General features: G+C 38.1%; 1 protein-coding gene across 1 annotated transcript in view; it reads right to left on the bottom strand.

Moving 5' to 3' along the window:
* LOC106057857 (myelin regulatory factor-like) overlaps window positions 1–18,976 on the bottom strand; it is a 114,115-nt gene extending 95,139 nt beyond the window's left edge. The window contains exon 1 of the mRNA XM_056045215.1: window positions 18,312–18,976. Coding sequence (XP_055901190.1) covers window positions 18,312–18,348 — 37 coding nt within the window. The 5' untranslated portion in view covers window positions 18,349–18,976. The remainder of the gene's footprint in view (window positions 1–18,311) is intronic.
* Between the last annotated feature and the right edge of the window lie 4,281 nt (window positions 18,977–23,257).

The following is a 23,257-nucleotide window of genomic DNA, read 5'->3' as shown; positions in this document are numbered from 1 at the left end:
GGCTTCGCAGCTTTCGTAAGCGAATGTAGCTTTAGAAAACCAAATTTGAATGTTTATTTGATCAAAATATGAAATGAATGGACTTTAATTAATACATTTATGTGTTAAAGTATAAAACTATCTGTGCGAAGAGAAGTTTTATCATCTTAGAGTTGGATTAGAGTTTTAGATCTAGGGATGGGATTATAAAGTAAACAATTAAACGAAATAATTTTTAGTACGCGATTCATGAATGAATATAGATCTAGGCCTATCTCAACTCGCCTTCGCAGCTTTCGTAAACGAATGTAGCTTTAGAAAACCAAATTTGAATGTTTATCTGATCAAAATATGAAATGAATGGACTTTAATTAATATATTTATGTGTTAAAGTATAAAACTATCTGTGCTAAGAGAAGTTTTATCATCTTAGAGTTGAATTAGAGTTTTAGATCTAGGGATGGGATTATAAAGTAAACAATTAAACGAATTAATTTTTAGTACGCGATTCATTACGGTATTGTCTAATGAAAGAATGTTCGTCAGGAAATCTGTAGTCACAGATATCAGGAACTAATTAATGTAAAAAAATGCTTTTGAAACACAAAATTGAAGGTTAATTTTATTATATAATGAAATCAATGGATCTTCTTTTGTATTTTATTGTGTCAAAGTAAAAAACTATCTGCGCAAAGTGTATTTCTTAAAATTAGATCTAGGTCTAAATCCTTTCTATCTTTTCTCATGTCAACATTGTAGACATGGCCTAGATCCATAAAATACTATAGCTGTAATAGAGTCGGACAACTTTATTTTTTTTTTAGGGTCTTAAGTTTGTTTTAGGGCTACAAAACATACACTACGGTCTAAGTTGGTACCCAAGGAACATTCCTGCCTAGTTTTATCAAGATTGGTCAAGCGGTTTTGATGTCTATAAGTAACATACATACATACATACATACATACCCCTCACATTCTACTTTATAATATAGATAAGAAGATAACCATAAAATTTGTTATGACCTTCAGTGTGATTTTCTAACATTATAAAATCATAATCAAATTTTTAATCTATTATGTTTTTATGCTTTAAATGGAAGTGACTAGACTAAAAAAAAAAAAAAAATGTGTGCCTAAATAACTACAAGAAAATTAATGTTGTATTTATGGTATGTTTCGTAATGAATATATTTGCTTCAATAACATGGACTAGAAAACGACTACGAATTAATTTTTTTTCAATTAATGGTTTCAAGACAAGTTTAAATCTTCACCATTGAAATAATATTTGATTCCGCAAAGCGTTTGAAAAAAAAAAGAAGTAGCTACCAATGGAAAAATATGTCTAACCTTCTAGCAATGGCGCTACCACTCACTAAAAGCGCCCTAGGTATCGTCTGGTAATAGGTTCGTGTTTTTTAATATGTCCACCCCCAATTTTTATTTCATTTAATTGGCGCTTCACGATCGTTTAATGAGTTATTTTATAAAGGGGCCAATCTGAGTACTATCCCTTTACTTTACACCTTAGATTGCAATTGTCTTCCATCTGTGGTACAAATATGTTTGTCACAATACGTAAGAAATGATCAAATAAAATATATTTTTTAAAGTAAAATTAACGAAAAACCATAATTTCCGATGGTCTTAGGCGACCCCTGGCAAATAGTCATTCGACACCCAAAGGGCTCGCGACCCACAGGTTGTTAACCCCTGTGGTATACCAATTCAAACAAGTATATAAAAATATAAATGGGTCAGCCATCTTTGTTGCTATTTGTTGTTGTTTATGGTCCAAAGAAATCCCAAGATAGTGTCTTTAAAAATACCAAGAATTAACATAACTAGCAATGCTATTTTCTTTTTAAATTTTGAATTGGTGTCAATATAATACGTTGCTGGTTGCTCAGTCAGTCTTCTTTTTTAATTGTTGAATATTGTCTAGTTTGAATTTTGTTACCAATATTTAAAAAAAAATATAATTGATGTGTTATTTCTGTTATGTTTTTATCTGCCTTTATCTATGTCTTTTGAAAAGTACCAGAATATGTTTGTTGGCTTTGTTGTTTTCAACAAATTTTTAATATTTTTTACATTCTTCATTTCTCTTGTTTTAACTGTTTATTTTATATACAGATCTTATCGTGGCTTATAAACATGACATTGAAAACAAGAAAAACATTAATTTCAGGGGAGGTGGGGGGTAATAAAATAAAAAGAGTTGGGGGAGGAGAAGAGAAAGATGGAGAGCAGAATGAGGAAATGGTTAGGGTTATGACTACATGAAAAAGAAAACAACAAAAAAATGTAACGCTGAACATGTGAAGTTGAAACTTTTATGAGTTCCATGCTCTCGTGTCGAAAAGTTCAACAATTTGCTTTGTTTTCTTAGTATATTTACATGTTTTTTTAATGCTTTTCTGTACTAGGCACTGCTAGATAACTAATTTGGAAGGCCTCTAAACACTATAAATAACGATAAATCTAAACAGAGTATCTAGAAATTGAACAACGTGAGTAACACGTTTCAGTACCGTTTATTACCAACATTCAAATGACCTTGCCATATCAACATATTAATTTGTTATACCAGTTGGATCCAGAGTCTATATACTTCAGGCAGGGCCGGATTTAAGTAAGCGGAGGCCCCAGGGCAAAACTATTGTGGAGGCCCCTACACTTTTTTCAAAGCTTGATTATAAAGATCCCCTTATGAATGAAAATACTTATATCTAAAAGCACGCTATATTATGTTACAAGAAAGAAGGTGCTTGTACATTGAATCTCAATTTCCTTTTAGAGAAATATTTAATATGTTTATTTTAGAGTTTTAAAAAGTGTTTATCTTATCTTATATAATACAGACGTTACTTCAAAAAAGAAGATGATTACGTCCTACGCGTCATATATTCAGTCATGACTAAAATTCTGCCAAGTCACTGGTTTTCCTGGCTAGCTCAGGCAACCCATTCCATGCTCTAATAGCACTAGGGAAGAAGGAGTATTTGTACAAATTTGTCCTAGCATCTGGGAATAGAGAGCGATTATAAATCTTGGTGTATTTCTGAGTATTTTATTAAATTTAGTTTTTGTATTTGAAGATTATGGTTCAGGGTTTTATGCATAATTTCTACTTTACTTTTGAGTCTTATGTTTTAGTTTAAGGAGGGTAAAGCCCTTGTCGTAAATCCAGGACTGTAGTGACTTAGTCCAAGCATGCAACAAGCAACTCTTCTTAATCACAACATTTTTGCAAGCCGTAAAAATGGGGGGAAAAAATGTTAGAAAAAAAAAACTTCATAAGTTTCTGGCCCGTCAAAATTTGGATATATTTTTTATCTCTTTTGTGGATGCCCCGGGGCTATAGCCCTGCATGCCCTTCCTTAAATCCGGCCCTGGCTTTAGGTCTAAAAAAAAGTCAAATGTAGATCTAGATGTAGCATTTGTAGCGACTATGATAAAAACCCAAATTTAAGTGAAAACCCCAGATTTAAGATTACAGTCAAAGCAATAACAAAGATGGCTGACCCATGCATTAATTCTGAATTACCGACTTAAGCCTACATACATACATCCCTGACAGATGGTCTAATTATATCAAAGAAACTCCTCTAGCGTTACCTAACTTGCTTTTGACAGCTTCACTACACTAACAGGGGTCACGGAGCCATCTAAAGACATTCAAACGAATCCTCTGTTTTTCAACTTTACAGATCTTTCTGAATGACCTCAGGGCACCCACCTGCACCGAAATAAGTCGGACGCACCTGTTCAATTCGTTCCGCCCTGAACGTCAATCAACTAATTACTTAAGAGTTGCGCTATCTCGTGGTTTAGTGTGCGCAAAGTCCGCACCGTACCAGGTCTTTACGCAATCAGTGGGGAAGAAACTATGGAGGGAAGTGTAATCTTTAACTCTTTCACTCCTAACGGACGATACCAACTTTGATTTGACCTCATTAAATTAAATTAATTTTTTGGTTTTATAAACTTTAATTTTTGTTATGTAAAAAGAGCAAGCATCCTTCTATGATTATATACCCAGTTAAACATTTCCCGATAACATACAAAAAAAAAAAAGTTATTGAACTTTAACTCTTTCTCTCCTAATTGGCGATACCAACGTTGATTCCACCAGAATGTGGTAAATAATTACGGAGAGAAAGAGTTAATCATAACAGGGTAGTGAAACACACAAATGAGCGAAATGAATAATTCCATCGGAACGTGGAAAATAATTACGGAGAGAAAGAGTTAATCATAACAGGGTAGTGAAACACTAATGAGAAAAATGAATAATTCCATCGGAACGTGGAAAATAATTACGGAGGTAAAGAGTTAATGCGTGTGGTCTGGCTCCCACATGGATAGGGTCCACATTAGACTATTTAAAGATCTGTTTATGCATTCAATTAACACAAGTATCAATTAACCCATTATGGAACATATCTGGCATATATCAGTGTATGGACCAAAGGTTTGGAACTCGCTCCCCATCGATCTCAGACAAACAGCATGCTTCACTATATTCAAGAAGGCCATTAATTAAAAATAATTTACAAAAAAAAAATAATTACAACTAATTTTAAAAAGCATCGTATATCACTCAAACACAGCTGCCATCTCTTGAGGAGCTTTTTCAAGAAATATGCATTTCCAAAACTCTCACGATTCTTAAAGACAACCTGCACCCATTAAACCACTGTTACATAAGGTCTGAACGAAAGATTTAAAAACTCCTTCATCCCACTTTCGGTCAGACTGTTACAAGATCAGCTGTCGTCATCGAGAAGTACATAGAAGTCAAACTCCTAAAGCGCTGGTTGTGAATGTGTATGTGTTTCGTGTGTGAATGTTGTTCGAATTGTTCAACTATATTGTTTTTGTAAAGTAGTTACGCTGAGGTTGTCAATTGTAGTCAAACTGAATTTCCATTTGATTGGATCAATAAAATTATCTTATCTTATCTTAAGACCTATCAGTTCAAAGCTTTTTTTTTATTAGATTAGTTTGTCACTGTAAATCTTGTGCTTATGTCTGTTATGCAATTACAGCGTTTAGAGCCGATATTGTGACTGTTAACAGCGCTTTATCAATTAAATTATTATTATGACTATATCATCAACCATTTTTAAAACGATTGCCGTTGCCATGAAGGCTAACCCATTTAGCGTAGCTCTTCTGATGTAGAGATGAACATATATTATAATGAAAGGCTCAGACGACTAGGTCAATATCTAAGATGAACTGTACAGTAGTTCAGGGGCGATATTTTATGTGCACAGGGCCAGGAATTTTCGGGGCTCGCAAAGACCTTCCTTCAGGGAACAGTGCCAGGGAAAAGAAGAAGAGGCAGACAGAAAAAGCGATGGGAGGACAACATTAGAGAATGGACAGGCCTGCCATTGAGAGAGGTTCTAAACAAGGCAAAAAAAAAAGGGAGGAATGGAGAAAGACGGTCGACAAACCTTGCCTGGTGCCCCAACGGTCCAACAGACTAAGGGATAGGTAAAGGTAAAGGCTGACGGTGACAACAGAACAAAATATTCACTTCATCGCGCCCCTTCCTTTTTATGGCGCGGGGACATGGGGCGGTTCCCCAACTCGCCACCGTATAAGGGCGCCTCAGAGTAGTTTCCAGATCAAGCAGCTCTTCATATAAGGGTGTTTTTGAGGTCAGTACCTTTTAATTTCGCTTACCAAATGGGTCAGCAACGGGTTAAATAGTACGCACTAACTACAACCACAGACCGCCCTGACCACTAGTCGAGTTCATAAGGTCACGTGCAACTTCGACATAGAATTTGCAGAGGCCAATTAAAGTACTGTGCATGCCATCTTTTAGATAAAGCTTATTGTTGCATAACAGATGGTACGTTACCAATGCGTACCAAGTCCTAAAAAAAAATCTGGGTACGCCTAATTAGGCAGTGGACGCATTCGCACCTGGGCGTGACGTATTATAGAAGAAGGGAACTATTACCTTAGTAGGGAGGCCTGTGTGTATGCCTCTCTACAACCTTCCTAGGGAGGCCTGGGGGGCAGTGGGAATGCCACTCTCCAACCATCCTAGGGAGGCCTGTGTGGGGGCAGTGGGTATGCCTCTCTACAACCTTCCTAGGGAGGCCTGGGGGGCAGTGGGAATGCCACTCTCCAACCATCCTAGGGAGGCCTGTGTGGGGGCAGTGGGTATGCCTCTCTACAACCTTCCTAGGGAGGCCTGGGGAGCAGTGGGAATGCCACTATCCATCCATCCTAGGGAGGCCTGTGTGGGGGCAGTGGGTATGCCTCTCTACAACCTTCCTAGGGAGGCCTGGGGGGCAGTGGGAATGCCACTCTCCAACCATCCTATGGAGGCCTGTGTGGGGGCAGTGGGTATGCCTCTCTACAACCTTCCTAGGGAGGCCTGGGGGGCAGTGGGAATGCCACTATCCATCCATCCTAGGGAGGCCTGGGGGGCAGTGGGAATGCCACTCTCCAACCATCCTAGGGAGGCCTGTGTGGGGGCAGTGGGTATGCCTCTCTACAACCTTCCTAGGGAGGCCTGGGGGGCAGTGGGAATGCCACTATCCATCCATCCTAGGGAGGCCTGGGGGGCAGTGGGAATGCCACTCTCCAACCATCCTAGGGAGGCCTGTGTGGGGGCAGTGGGTATGCCTCTCTACAACCTTCCTAGGGAGGCCTGGGGGGCAGTGGGAATGCCACTATCCATCCATCCTAGGGAGGCCTGGGGGGCAGTGGGAATGCCACTCTCCAACCATCCTAGGGAGGCCTGTGTGGGGGCAGTGGGTAAGCCTCTCTACAACCATCCTGTGAGTTTTGTTTTTTACACATTTTAAACGTAATCAATAAAAAAAAATTGAAATCTTTAAAAAAAAAAAAAGAAAAAAAGCTTATATCTGGGAAAGAACCGCCTAACCACTGTCATTTATCTCAATACTGCAAGATTTATTTCCCTTATTATGTGAACCACAAGTAATTATTGTCCTAAATTAATTAATAAATTATATATTTTTTTAGTTATGTGGGGGGGGGGGGGTATTCATATGTTGTGTTTTTTTTTTATCAACAACAAATAATTGTGCAAAATTTCAACTTGATCCGAGAATGGGAAGTGGGAGAAAAAAAAATGTATGACAGAATCCAATCAGACATACAGACAGATGGAATGAGTTAATATGAGCTTTGTAAATAGGTAGCGCTTTAATGATTCACTCAGTTTATATCTATGACGTAAAGGAAGACAGCTGGGGGAGCTTTCACAAAGGTCGCGAGACACACATTGGACTCCCAAAGCAATGCCGAGGACAGGCTCAGATGACGAAAAGAGAACTCACATAGACCCCCGAAGGACAACGGTTTTGTCTGCATCAGACGTGACAAAATATGCAGGTCGCAACTGGATCAGCGCATTCAGGATAAATACACTACACATCCTTAATGTTAGGCCTCGTCAAGACATTGCCTTATTAATTACGTATGATTTTTTGTTGAATCAGGATCACCCGTATTACAGTGATTTCGGCACAGTCCAACAATCAAACCGAGGCGCCCAAATGGTGGAAACGAGGCAGAATTGAACGATCATTTATTTTTCTATGCAGGGCAGGGCAAAAGTGTATTAGGAGCTTATTTGACACGGTTCTGGCCAAATTACGACTTCCGATGCAACCACCGAGGGGAAGCAAGGTAGAACGGCTGCCATCTCTGGTATAGTGCTCACACCTGAACGATATTTCAAAGTAACAACAACGGGGAGGACGGGCTATGCCTGTATACCGTAAAGCAGTTTCTAGCCAAGGCTTTACCCAATCTCGTGTGAGGTCAAGGGTCAAGAGACAAACCACGACTGTCATAAGTGCATAACTTACACTCGAGCACAACGGTTTCGGAATGGAAGTCAGCCTCGAGGGCTAGGGGTTCACAAATTGTTGTCAACTAACTGAAATCTAACAACTTGTCAGCTTTTTCCCTGACATGTGCCCATCGACTAAAGACTCTTACACACACGCGCGTTTTCTATTCTTTTTTTTTTTTTTTTTTTACATAAATGTTTTAAAATCAAGAATTAAGTCCATATAAACCAGTGTCCACAAAGAACGCTGACCATGTCCAACAAAGCTGCATTCCGCATCGAGAGATCCGAACAAAACACTGGCTCCAAAACTTCCCGCTAGAACAAAAACTATATAGAGAGCTGCTTGATCTAGAAACTATTGTGTCATGGGCGTCGTTATCGCGTTGATCCTAGGTGCCTTTCTAACGGGATAATGGCGCCAATTCCCTACTGGTCTTTTTACAAGGAGACCACTGCGCAGATATTAGACTCGTCAACTGAGCCCTCCAACATAATAATGATAACGCAGAGGAAGAACAAGAGGAACGAGGATAATATGAGGTCAACGCACATGAGATGCTTCAAGCTTGATCTCTATCTGTTTCAGCATCTCAATCACGAGCTCAAGACTTAATCTTATAAATTACAGACTTTCCTTCAAAGAAAAATGATTATTGCGTCCTATGATCATTCCATATGTGTCAATCTAGTCCTGCGTATTTAACTAGATACTTTAATTCTGCACAAAAATTGGTTTTCTTAGCTGATTCAGGCAACCCGTTTCATGGCACTTGGGAAAAGGAGTGCTTGTACAAATTATTGCTACCATATGGAATAACACATTTCATGTTAAAATTGTGGTTTTTTTCCGAGTATTTTATTAGGTTTTGTTTTTGTATTTGTACCTGAAGTGTCTCTTAATTTAGTGATTTTACTAATGATATTACTATAATCAAATATGAATATTCATTTGTTATTGATCTCACGACTCTATTTTGTGTCTGTTCTAGTTTTTTCATGTTTTCTCGAGTTGAAGTGTCCCAAACAGAGGACGCTTATGCTAATATTAGGCTAAATAGAAAAAAAAATACCCGTCTTCTGCCCACGGTTAACGAGGGTGTCACGTGACCCGACTTTACTTTACCCCAACTTATGTCGGATACCCATTAGAGCTGGGAGGACTCAGAGGCGCCCTAAAGATCCCAGCCTTCACCAGGATTCGAACCCGCGATCCTCCGGTTTGGAAGCCGAGCATTACCACTCAGCCACCGCGCTTACGATATTAGTCTAAGAAAGGTTAAACAACATTTTTTTTTGTTTTTGTTTGATTTGTAGAAATGTCTTTTACTAAACTCTAATGCTTTTTTAAATAATTTCATTTCATGAAGATTTCGGTAAATTTGTTATTGTGTGTGTGTGTGTCGGTGTGTGTGTGTGTGTGTGTGTTTGTGTGTGTGAGTGTGTGTGTGTGTGTTACAAAGGCTCGATGCAAGTGTATACCAATGCGAATAGAGTCAGAATCGCCGCCTCCTTTGAAAGTGATACAACGCAAGCACAAGAGGCACGGCGTTAGGACACACACACACACACACACTTTTGACAACACATCTCCAGACACAGGTGACGATGCTGTATCAGTGATGACTCTATCAGCATGTGATTGTAAGTGAAAGTCGCGCACGCTGTCTACGCTTGGTGGGGTCAAAGAACACAGGTCACTACGACATCGCTTTAGTTACACACACAAAAAAAAAAAAAAAAACACCCATAAAGAGTTGCAGATACGTGTACAAATTAATGTTGTGCCCGTGGCTAAGAATTCAATAAGGACCGTCGTCTAGTAGATCTAGATCGTATTTAGCTAAGAACCCAAATTTTACAAAGAAAAATCTCTCTTCGACAAACAAAAGTAACCTTCAAAACAAGAAAAACATTAACCCTTTCTCTCCTAAGCGACGATACCATCGTTGATTTTGACCTCATTAAATTAAATTAATGTTTAATTTTTTAAAACTTGACTTTGAATTACATAAAAAGAGCATGCATTCCCCTTTAACTCTTTCTCTCCTAACTGACGATACCAGCGTTGATTCCACCAGAATGTGGTAAATAATTACGGTGAGAAAGAGTTAATTCTATACCAAATACAACATTTTCTGATAACAATCATCAAAGCTATTGAAGCCCAATCATAACAGGGGTAGTTAAATAGTAATGAGCAAAATTAAGAATTCCTTCAAAACGTGGGAAAATAATTACGGAGAGTAAGAGTTAATAATACTTTTTTCAATACAATACCTCACTTCATCCATCTTATTGAGGAGGGATTGTTACCAGGTTCCTACAACCTGCATGAAGTTGTGACTTGAATAGAGGCATTGTTATAAGTATGTTAGTGACATGTAAATACATGGCAGATTTGCATTCATTACGGGAGCAACTTTTAATAGCAAGTTTTGTGTTTTATAGGAGGCGTAGATAGGCGAGGCTTTTTTTGGTTTTCATTTTTCTATTCAGCTCGGGTTCGAATCCTGGTGAAGGCTGGGATCTTTAGGGCGCCCCTGAGTCCTCCCAGCTAGGAACTGGGTGGAACTTGGGCACGGTTCTCGAAAACGCCTCTAACGATTTTCCTAGCCATTTGACGTTTGAGAATATTTTTGGGAAAAATAAAACTAGCTAATTGGTCACAAAACTTTTAGTTTGATCGTTATAGTTTTTCAAATATAATTGTTTTTAAAAGAATCTATATGAACAGTATCTAAGCCAAAGAAAAAAGTTCCAATTTCGATAGGTGGGGCATGCCAGAAAATCGCCTTTCCAAACGACTTCTTTAAGATGTCAACACAAGCGTTACAAAGACACCCTTAGCCCTTAAAAAGCTGAGCTGTTTTAGAATGAGTGCATTCAAAATGGAATTACAATTCTGATGTTTAGAGGCTAAACTACCACACGCGATTTAAGGGTTAAGAGCTCCCTCAAGCGGTGCGATATTGATATTCACGGCTGGGAAACACTAGCTCTCGATTGCTTCTCAAGGCCGGTGAGTGTAGGGGTCTCAAGATACGAAGCCAAGACTGAAAAGACGCAGAGCTTATAAAAGGCTGAGAGAAGAAGCAGGCTTATCTGCAATAGACCCAAATTACTTTTTAAAGTGAGAATCGAACTTGATAGCCGTCTTCGAGTTCCTAGGAAATGAGAAATGTGCCCAACACTGACCACACTGAAACGCTATAGGCATGATAAGATAGAAGAGAGACGACTTCATAATAATTTAAATGTCATTTCGGTGTGTCTTTGTTTTTACATGCTTTGGGTGTTTCTTCATAAATGAAGATCATTCCTAGCTCAAACCTTCCGTAGGACGTTGGGCAGGGTTCGAACCTGGGAACATCGAGACGACAGTCAAGAGAGCGTACCACACGACCAGGGAGCCAACGTAATTAATTTTTTTTTTGTTTTTCACTGTATCTCCAGTTATTTTGTGTCTAATAGCTACATAGGGATCTTACGTCATTGAGGTTTGTACATAAGACTACATTGGGATATTACGTCATTGAGGATTGTGCATGGATCTATATTGGTATATTACGTCATTGAGGTTTGTACATAGATCTACACTGGGATAAAACGTCATTGAGGTTTGTACATAGATCTACTTGGGATATTACGTCATTGAGGTTTGTGAATAGATCTACATTGGGATATTACGTCCTTGAGGTTTGTACATAGATCTACTTGGGATATTACGTCATTGAGGTTTGTGTATGGATCTATATTGGTATATTACGTCATAGAGGTTTGTGAATAGATCTATATTGGGATATTACGTCATTGAGGTTTGTGAATAGATCTACATTGGTATATTACGTCATTGAGGTTTGTGAATAGATCTATATTGGGATATTACGTCATTGAGGTTTGTACATAGATCTATATTGGGATATTACGTCATTGAGGTTTGTGTATGGATCTATATTGGTATATTACGTCATAGAGGTTTGTGAATAGATCTATATTGGGATATTACGTCATTGAGGTTTGTGAATAGATCTACATTGGTATATTACGTCATTGAGGTTTGTTCACTTTTCTACATTGGGATATTTCATCATTGATGTTTGTACATAGATCTACATTGGTATATTACGTCATTGAGGTTTGTACATAGATCTAAACTGGGATATTACGTCATTGAGGTTTGTGAATAGATCTATATTGGTATATTACGTCATTGAGGTTTGTTCACTTTTCTACATTGGGATATTTCATCATTGATGTTTGTACATAGATCTACATTGGGATATTACGCCACTGAGGTTTGTACATAAAGTCTATATTGGGATATTTCGCCACTGAGGTTTGTACATAAAGTCTATATTGGGATATTTCGCCACTGAGGTTTGTACATAAAGTCTATATTGGGATATTTCGCCACTGAGGTTTGTACATAAAGTCTATACTGGGATATTTCTCCACTGAGTTTTGTACACTGATCTACATCGGAATATTTCGTCGTTGACGTTAGTACACAGATCCACCACTGGGACATTTCGTCATAGAGACTTGTTAATAGACCTACTTGTTGAAATTAAATCCTTACATTTAAATTGACGTAAAAACACAGTTGGACATTTGTTACAAATGTCTGATATTATGTAGGCAAGTCTAGGATTCAATGAGAACAATATAATAAAGTTAGATTGCAAATCATATATACCAGTGGTTCTACCGCGTGGTCTACTACCAGAAAGCCAGTGCGGCTTCAGAAAAGAGCGTGGAACCATTGACATGATCTTTGCGGCAAGGCAGCTCCAGGAAAAAATGCCAAGAACAAAATGCTGACCTCTTCTCACAATATATATCGACCTAACAAGAGCAATGGACACTGTTAGCAGAGAAGAACTCTGGAAGATTATGTTCGGTAGCCAAGCGCTTTACCGCTCAGCCACCGCGCCTTCAATTTTCAGATAAATGAAAGTAATTAGTGGTTCTTTTCTTTAAAAAAAAAGCTTTTTTTTTACTATTCTTTTTTCTAATGCATGTTCTACTTCTGTATTTGATGTTTACCACAGTAGTCGTAGTGAAACGGAAACATCTTGATGTCCAGTTTGTAAGTGAAGATGTAGCCCGAGTTGACTACTAAAGCTCGAAAATGCTGCGTAAATATAGCACACACTGACACCAGCTCGCATAAACACATTCAGACACACATATGCACACACACACACAAGGAGAAAGCGACAGTATAACCATTATGATACCCCCAAACCGTTAGTTATATGTGCGGCTAAAAAAGAGATGGGCGTGTCGTGGTGTAAAGACAATTTACAGCTCTGTCACGAGTCATAATTCTCAGGTCTACCGGGCTACTAATAAACACTCATAAAAGTCTCTCTTTGTCTTCGATAATGTCTTCTAAATCTGGAACTTCTAGCCTGAGGCTCTGTGGAGGGGGCACAAATATGAAGTGGAAAGGACTCAAGATCGAAAAGTTCGATTTAAAACAAGTGTTTGTATCTTGGCATAAATACAAAACATGAAATAAACAGCTATATTGTGCGTGTGTGTGTTGTGTGTGTGTACCTTTAGTTTTCATCCTTAATTTTTCATTTTCTGTGTTTTTTACTCTTCCTATCTCTCTCTCTTTCTCTCTCTATCTTTCTCTATTTCTCTCTCTTTCTATTTCTATTTCTATGTCTCTTTCTCCCTATCTTTCTCTCTCATTCAATCTTCTCTCTCTTTCTATCTCATTTCTTTCTCTCTCTCTTTCAATGTGCCAGGCTTGCGTTTTCTTTCTTTCTGCCCCTCTCTCTTATACTAGCTCAACTCATTAACTCGCGTTCTCTTATCTTATCTTATAATCTACAGATGCGCCTTCAAAAAAAAAAAAACACAACAAGAGTGTGTTAATCTACTTGTGCAAGATAATAAGAGACTTAAACTTTGACAAGTCACTTCGCAGGGAAAACGTTAGATGCTTTAATAGCACTAGTGGAGAAGGTGCACTAGAATTAGTCCTAGCAAATATTTATAAACACCTTAGAGCTATCAGACCAAGAAAACCAAACCTGAACTACTGGCCAGAATTGCACAGACCACAGCAGAATGACTTGGTATGTAAACAAAACACTTTTTTTTCCTATTTGCTTTATTATATTTTTACACATACATATACACACACAGAGAGAGAGAGAGAGAGAGAGAGAGAGATAGAGAGAGAGAGAGAAACTTTAAGCTTGCGTTATTTGACAGTAGTTAGCAGGTCATTGTGGGGCCATATATATATATATATATATATATATATATATATATATATATATATATATATATATATATATATATATATATATATATAAATGTGTGTGTGTGTTTGTTTGAAGCAAATGGACTTTCACATTAGCCAAGTAGGCTGACCCCTAGTTGTATCCTTCGTCCCTTCCCCCCCCCCCCCCCCCCCCGAAAGTGCGCGTATGGACTTATGAAACCATAATGCATATACATGGACCTAAGATGCTATTTTTAGACAAAGGATAATTTCGTTTCGTTTATTCTTACTTGCGACGTTTGAACAGGAAGTGATGTAGGAGGGACTAAGAGACGCGTCGTGAGCACTATCCGGCTGACTGATCGTGTGATATGCCCTCCGGACTATCCTCAAGATAGTCCCGGGATCGAAACCTGACCGCCGTCCTGAAAGTCCGTAACTTATAAGACAAACATCAAAAAGGAAGAAATTAGAAAAAGGATTAACTCTAATCTCTACGTAATTATTTTCCTAGGAACTATTCATTTTTTCTCATTTATATTTCACTGGCCTGTTAGGGTTAAACTTCAGTAACGTTTTTCTTTTATATTTTTATAGAACACAGATTAAAGTTTATGAACACAGTAAGTTAATTTAATGGAGTCAAATCAACGATGGTATCATCAATCAGGAGAGAAAGAGTTAATACAGCGCTTGGACCAGATGCGGTCTCGGGAGGGGGGGGGAGGGGAGAGAAAGAGAGAGTGGAGCAAGCGCCCCAATCCCCGCGATAAAGAGAATCTTTCATTACTGTCATCCCGCATACAAGTATTCGTGCCCTGATATGACACTCGGCCAGGTTCCAGCGCACTGCTAAGGCCGTCTCCGCTCGCCCCCCCCCCCCCCCACAATGACCTGCAAACTACTGTCAAATAACGCAAGCTTAAAGCCTCTGACCATATGTCAAGGTTATCAGGGGCGAGCAAAGTAACAAGAAAAAGAAGAAAGAGGCAGACAGAGAAAGCGGTGGGAAGAGAACAGTCAGGCCTGTCATGGATAGAAATACCAGACATAAGACAGACAGGAATGGAGAAAGACGGCCAACAAATCATGGGTGGTGCCCCCATCGGTTCAACAGACTAAGGGATAGGTGAAGGTGAATATATGACCTACTTATTGTGTGTAACAGAGTCACTGGAATACTGAAACACAGTCCTCGCCAAATGCATGCAATAATCAAAGCAACTGTTGAATGTCAAGTTAATTTTGTTGCTTTCCCCCATTCACTTTCACATCCGTCTTACGGGAAGAATTTAATTATAATTACTTAATTATAATCATTCCAATGATTTCTTTACAGTGGGCGTTTCGCTCAAACCATCCAAAACTGCTGCTTGGTCGAATGGTAAACGCTTTTAGATAATGGTCGCGATGTTGCCGAGTTCGAACCTCGCCTGTTTCCATCCAGTACCACCCTACAGGACGTTTAGGCAAGAACACCGTTACGTCATTTCTGGGAGAGCGTCCGAAAATATATACTGGTAGACAACTAAACCACTGTAGGCGTATTATATTTCAACTTGTAAAACTTGAAACAGCTTGAATCACTTCTTTGTGAATAATATTAAATATAAATTTTATTACAATATAAGTAAAAATAACTCGAGGTGATATGAAATATTATATATATACTAGACTTTAGTAATAATATGAATTGGTATTTTGAATAAAATCTAGCTCACTACAAAAACACACACTCTGGCAGTCTGGGGTCGTCTGGAGTACACAAGACAGCTTACGCCAGAGCCGCTTATCTAGCATCATTCACACTGCTTAGCCACCAACCAAGCATAACTTCTCAGTCACCATAGAAACAAACACACAGTCTCCAATTGGACATTGGGTCAGTCAGACAGTTTGATCAGTTGAACGATTCAGCCGTAGAGAAAAACTTTGTCAATCGGGTCAAATTCTGCGGAGTGCTCTACCCTTGGTAACGTAGATCTACATTCTAATGACTGCGTCATCTTCTGACTTAAGACAACACGCCAATGCTTATTTTGTCCAGGACAAACCTCCAAAGTACACAATAGAGATATAAATAACCGACGACAATTTAGAACAGTGTTCAAACCATGTGAACGTTACAAAAAGACGGATCATTTAAAACGAAAGAATGTTTCTTTTCTGTCTATCGATACATTTGCTCAATTTGCGACAACAATATCGTTATAGTTAAGTCAGCGCGCTGGTTTTGTTTTCTCAACAATTTATAAGTCCAATAAAGAATCGTGCCTTCAAATAGATCATATAGCAATTTGTGTATAGGACACAGCGCACGGTAGATATAGATTGATTGATTTTTAGGGAAATCAGAGAAAGAAATGGAATGGAACGCATTGTTATTCGCAAATTTTACAACAGTAGAGGACCTAAACAAATAGGTAGGAAGTTGTGAAAGAGTCATCAGTGGTACACACACTTAATGAATGGAAGAAGAAGCAATATTAAATATATGTAAACAATACAAATGTACCCTATAACGAGTGCACTGCAACATAATTTAAGGTCTGGACTTCAAACAGTGGCGCGGAGGATATTCCAGCTACCGTCGCCTCAGCGTGGCGCCTCCGTGGATACGTCCGCCAGGGGATGCGGATAGGCTAAGAATGGTAGCGCACATAGCTCTCAGTGAGTTACCACTCGTACGGTCGAGAGATTGTACACTGCACGTGGTAGGGATGTAACAAAGGCTCGCTAACCCGTCCAAACCCCCACTGATTCGTTCCCCAACGGGGGCCATACGCGCTGTGATGGACCCTCGCACGGGTTCGGTGGGACATAATAGGCATACGAAAGGCCCACACGCGGCTCGGCCTCTGGCCTCGCACGAGAGGGCGATACTCGTGTGGGGCTCAAGGGGGTCGTGTCCTGCGACATACCGGACGAGAGTACATGATCGTTTCGGATAAGGCGGGATTTCGGACAGAGGGATTGGTGAAGAGCCGATGCCTCATCCTGGCCATGGATAAAAGCCTTTCCTTGGTCAAGAGGTCCATAAAAGGGAACCGGAAGTTCTCGGACCTTCAGGACATCTGACTCAAACAGTGGCGTAGCTAGGAATTTGCCGTCATTTGGGGGTCCGGAGGGGGGCTTAACCTCTTTGTGGCGCCCCCCCCCCAGCTACGTCTCTGGCTTCAAAATGTTGTGAATCAATAACATAGCCCGTCATTAAACTACAGAGACTTAAAAAGTGTATGGATCTAGATATATATCTACGCCTGTATAGTGTTCTCAATAAGTGTAAAAATAAATCCTCTAATCATATAAAATGAACATTGCTAAACCACAAAACTAAATCGCGGAATTCTCTTTTTTCAAAAGTGAACACCCCTTTTGTTATTTTTAGAATAGCTTCAAACAGAATATGGACACTGACTAGATCTAGAAGTTACAGAACTAAGTCTAGATCTAGAATCTAGTCTAGTTTAGAGCTCTGTTGTAATTGTTAATAATGAAAATGCAGAGGTTTAGTACCTCTAGCTTGTATGTTTCATGCATGAAAAATAACATAGAATATATATGGAAGTTGAGTCTTATAATTTTGAACATTAAAACACAATACGTCTAATTTCTAGATCTAGATTAGATCTGTAGATTAGATCTAGATCTACATGTAATTGTGATTTCCTGGTCTAAGACAGTTTGTCTTAGCAAAATAATCCATACTAGATACCGATTTTAATATCACTGCCTGTTATGGCAATCTGAACATTAAAAATAAACTTTATAGAATCCTAGATAGATCTAAATTCTAAATGCTGCTGGTAAAGTCATAGGCAAAAAAAAAAAAACCTATGTGGGCAGCTGTTTGAGAAAAACATTCATAAAAAAGGTAATAAAAATTATATAAATGAAAAGTCACCATTTGGGTCAGGATTTGTGATTTTACCATCACAAAAGAGATACCGATAGCAAAGACAAACAGACACAAAAACTATTTCGGCAATCAAATCATTAAATATAAACTAGAGTCTACTTGATATAAATCTAGATCTAGAAATCTAGATCTAGACTTTTCACATGTAAATTATGAGTGAGTCTGGTGTGAATGTATATTTTGGTTTTCTATAGATCTAGTTATCATGTTTTTTCTGTGTGTAATGCACAAATTGTAAGACAAATTTCCTTAAGGATAATATAGATCTAGATTATTATTATTATCTGTATTTATACAAAAAGCTGGCCTACCTAAAATTCCTTGATCGTCAGTTAGAACCATATCCATTTTTGTTCTGCTAAATCCTCAATTACTTTCGAATCGCGAAGTTAATATCCACACCAAGAAATAAATCAGAACTTAGAACACACATACTAGATCTAGCCATTATTTGTTTTATCCTCGGCAATTAAATCCACTCCATGGTCACAGAAACACATTATAATTATTAGCCCATGCCTTGCTCATTAGGGCACGGTCATCATAAACTGACTTAGATAATAATAGATCTATATCTAAATCTAGTCTAGATCTAGAAGATCTAGAGAGTGACAATTTCAATGCGCACTAGTCTAGATCTATTCTAACTAGGCAACATCACTTGCTACGATTGTTAGGCATAGCGTTTATAACAAAACAATTAATGATTATCTATATAGTATATTCTTAGAAATGTAAACAAAGATTAGATCTAGACCTCTAATTAGCATACAAATTCATTATCTTTTACGCGAAACCAAAGTTACAAGATAACCAATAAGTTATATTAAAGTTACGCGATGAAATGTGTTAACTTCGTTTTAAATCTATCGGAGCACAATAACTTTTTGGTGTGTAAACGGTAGTAGACGTGAACACACTTACCCCCCTTTAAGTGACGTAGTCACGTGACACGGCGAAACGGAGATAGGTTTTTTTCCCTTGCCCACTAAAAAAAAAGACGGACCAGAAGTAGGTTGAAGGAGAGTGAGAGAGAGGGTGAGAGAGAGAAGGAGAGAGAGAGTTAAAATGGTCAAAGGGGGCGTGGTGATGTGTGAGATGGAAGAAGGATTGGTAAAAAAAAGACTGTTTGCTAAGCAAGTTAAAAATGTGTGCTTTGAGTGTGTTTGTTTGCGTGATTACGTGCGTTTTCACTTTACGACGCAACGAAACAAAACAAGTTCTCGCCCTGAGGCCTACAAAAAAAATTCCTAAGCTTAATTTGTTTTTATGCCATAATAAGAGAATAAAAAAATATTACATATTTTGATTAAAATGTAATTAAACAATAGGCCTACTGCAACACATTTTTAAAAGAGTAAGATATTCTTAGTTAAACATTTTGATTGGTTACATATTAGATGCTAGCTGGTGTCATATCTACTTCAATAAAAACTGTTTTATATAGGCCTTAATCGACCGTCAGCAGACAATAATTATGCTCTCTCTGAATAAGGCAAAATATGCAGGTCACAGCTGGGGCTGCGTAACCACGGAAAAAACTGCATTTCTCATTCATCTTCGGACTTGAAGAGGGGCCTTATTATTATATAGGTCTAATCTTATCTTATTAATTACGGACGTTTCTACAAAAACTGAATTTAATATAATTACGTCTTACGCCTATCCTTTATCGAGATGTGAATGTCAATTAAAGACTTAAAATTATTCTTCATTAGTTTTCCTGGCTGATTCCGACACCACGCTCCATGCTCTAAGGGCACTAAGGAAGAAGGAGCACTTGTATGAATATGTCCTAGCAGATGGCATAAGAGATGTGCCTTTATTTTGGTGTCCTGGGAAGTTTTCTGTGTAAACTCACAAGCGGAAACTTCAGCAAAGGCCCAATAGGGAAGATTAACCCTTAAAACGCGTGTGGTAGCTTAGCCTTTAAACGTCAGAATTGTAATTCCATTGTGAATGCACTCACTGTAAAACAGCTCAGCACTTTATGGGTTAACAATAAAATAAAGAGTGAGATGGGAAGTCCATTTGATATTTTCCTCTATGGTAGAAAAACTATAAATAGCTAGCTAGTAGAATCCTCTGTACGGAATAAAGGAAATAGTAAATTAATGCATTTTAAACGATATAGATCTATGCTATGTTGTTTTTTTTTTCTGAAGCGCAGAATAATGTTTTCAAAGCTTTTTCATTGGTAGTTCAATGTTTAAATTTAGTTGGCAAAAAAAAAAAAAGTTCCCTAGGTCTGAAAGGGGAACTTATTAAATATTACGCAAAATGCAAGGGCCCCCCCCCCCAGAGGGTCTAGCTGCCCCCCCCGGGCCCCCAAATGATGGCAAATTCCTAGCTATGCCAAGCTCATTGAACATACATTCACCTAACATTGTGCTTTATATATAGTATTTCATATACCTTGCACTATAACTAGCAACAAATAAGTCTCTACTAACTGACCTATGAAAAAAAACACGTAGCATTACGAAACTAAGACATACTAATCGGTTGGTCATAGTGGGTGCGTTTATATACCTAATCGTGTAATTTCCATGTGCTGGGTTCATACAACTGCACAGAATAGTTGATTTCGTTTTTTGTTTTTTTTTTTCTTACACGCTATTACCGCGGGATGGTCACACCTTTAAATAACTTGATAACAGAAAAAGAGAAGATAGGGACAGACTGGTAAAGAGATAACAATTGATAAGGGAATACTAGTGATGACGACTTAATCAATGCGTCTGCTTGTAGGCTATTACAATAGGCTTGTTCGATATAATAGAGCTTGCTGAACTATTTGCTGGTTAAAGATAATGGACAGGGAGCAAGCATATGTAGGTCAGTGCGAAATGGTTGTAGGTGAATTAAACTGAATGAAATGAGCACAGACATACATAAATATAGACTGGGAAAAGGAAATAACTTCATGTAACTTGAAAACATGTATATCTATTGTTGTCGGATTTCCGAATTCTGAAAAGTTGCATGATCTTCAGTCTTAGAGATTAAACAAAACTACACTGCTGTATAATAAAGTCATAGATATAAATAAATATAGACTGGCCGATAAAAGAGTTTTATGAAACGAAAATTTGTGACTTGCAATTTTGTGTACTTTATTATACAGCATTTATGTGCAGTATAAAAGTTAAGTGCTTTTTAAACTTTGTTTTTAATATACACAATGATACACACCTATATATATATTGTAAATAAGGAGGCAGTGTAGTTTTGTTTAATCTCTAAGAATGAAGATCATGCAACTTTTCATAATTCGGAAATCCGAATACAACAGATATACATGTTTTCAAGTTACATGAAGTTACTTCCTTCGGCCAGTCTATATTTATTTATGTCTATGGAAATGAGATTCACCGTTTAATTAACGAAACAAATGAAAAAAAGAGAATAAAAAGGAATAGACATGTAGAGAGTAGAGGAGAAAGAGGGAGAGAGAATAGGAGAAGAGGCACATAACAAGAAGGAGTTTTGTCTCCAACATTTTCTATCTGTTATCGACCTTAATAAAAGGAAAGACAAGCCAAGGAATACTGTATGCTGGACATGGGCGTAGCCAGGATTTTTTTTCTAGACCCCCCCCCACCCGCGCTATACATATATACATATATGTGTGTGTTTGTGTATACACTCATAGAATTTGTTGTGTGTAGTTTGCTTTTTTTCATATTGAAGAGGTATTTTTTATCTTTAAATCCCGCTGAAGGGGAGTTTAAACTCAAAACCCCTTTGGCTACGCTCATAGCATTACCAGTGTGTAATTTGCTTTTTTATATTGAAGAGGGGGTTTTTATAGTAAATTTCTGAGGGTGTTTTAAAATCAAAATCTTCCTTAGTTATGCTCCTGGAATTTGGAGATTGTCGTTTGTATTAATTTTTTGTTTGTTTTGTTTTATAGAAGAGGGGAATTTAACTGCAAAACCGCCTGGTAGGGGTTTTAAACTCAAAACCCCCTTGGCTGCGCTGGGGGAAGTGATGGTTTAGTATTAAAATCTCACCTAAAATAAACAAAATCAAAGCAAAAAATCCCCCCCCCCCCGGCTACGCCCATGATGCTGGAATGGATTAACATAATCAGAGAGAAACATGAGGCACGACAACGCGCCGGGAGTCTACTAGACGTCAGTTTCTGATAAGAATATAGGATGCTGCAAAATAAAAGCACTACTCATGTCTCTAGCACAGGAGTCGTAGCAGAGAACATGAAATAAGGATCAAGAAGGAAATTCGGCAAGGCTGTACTTGGTTATTATTCAAAAGATTTTAAAATAAAAGCGTGATATTTGATCGACTTTTATGATGAAAGCGAGACATTGGCTGTCCAGCCTGGAGATTTTATGAAAAGCGTGAGAGACGGTCCGAAGCGGGACTGTCCAGCCTAAGTCGGAGTCGGGACGTATGGTCAACTTACCAGACTAGAAATAACGTTTCGACATTGCACCAAAAGGAAGAAACAATGCTCTTCTATCAAGTGAGTTTAATAATATCGCGCCAGGAAAACCAATGACCTGGCAGAATTTAAGTCATTGGTTAACACGCAAGACTAGATCCATGACGCGTAGGGACGTAATCATCTTCTTTTTGGAAGTAACGTCTGTAATTTATAAGATAAGATAATATCTAAACATTCATGCATTTACCTTGGATCCTAGGCATAGTAGAGACTTAGAAATAAGTTAGTATAGAATTACTAGTATTACGTTTGAGATTTAATTACAATAATAATCTTCATTGTCCGTAAGGAAATTTGTCTTACAATTTGTGCATTACATCAAACAAAAAACATTATAACTATAAGAAACCAAAGTGTAGGCTACATTGACACCAGACTCACTCATAATTTACATGGGACAAAGTTTATATCAGATTGTTACTATTTAATTATTTGATTGCCAGGGTAACAAAAGGGTGTTTGTGTCTGTTTGTCTTTGCCATCGGTGTCTTGTAGCTCTTTTGTGATGGTCAAATCACAAAATCCTGACACAAAGGGTGATTCTTTATTTGGAGGATCTTGTTAGCTTTTTTATAGATGTTTGTCTCAAACAGCTGCCCAAATGGGGTTTGTTTTTTTTGCCAAAGCAGCATCCACGTTTCTCAAATTCTCTAAGAAAAATTTCTCTGAAGCCCCCACCAATCGGAGGCCTTATAAAGCTGATGCCTAGTTTGCCTCTGCATACAACTGTCCCTGCTTCGGAGTCTTGTTTACTTAGCCTCTTGGGAAGGAAACTACAGTTCATTA

This window comes from Biomphalaria glabrata, chromosome 10 (assembly GCF_947242115.1).
Source record: "Biomphalaria glabrata chromosome 10, xgBioGlab47.1, whole genome shotgun sequence".
In the NCBI taxonomy this organism is placed as follows: Eukaryota; Metazoa; Mollusca; class Gastropoda; family Planorbidae; genus Biomphalaria; species Biomphalaria glabrata.
The sequence above is the reverse complement of the archived record's forward strand: the minus strand, read 5'-3'. Positions and strand labels throughout refer to the sequence as shown.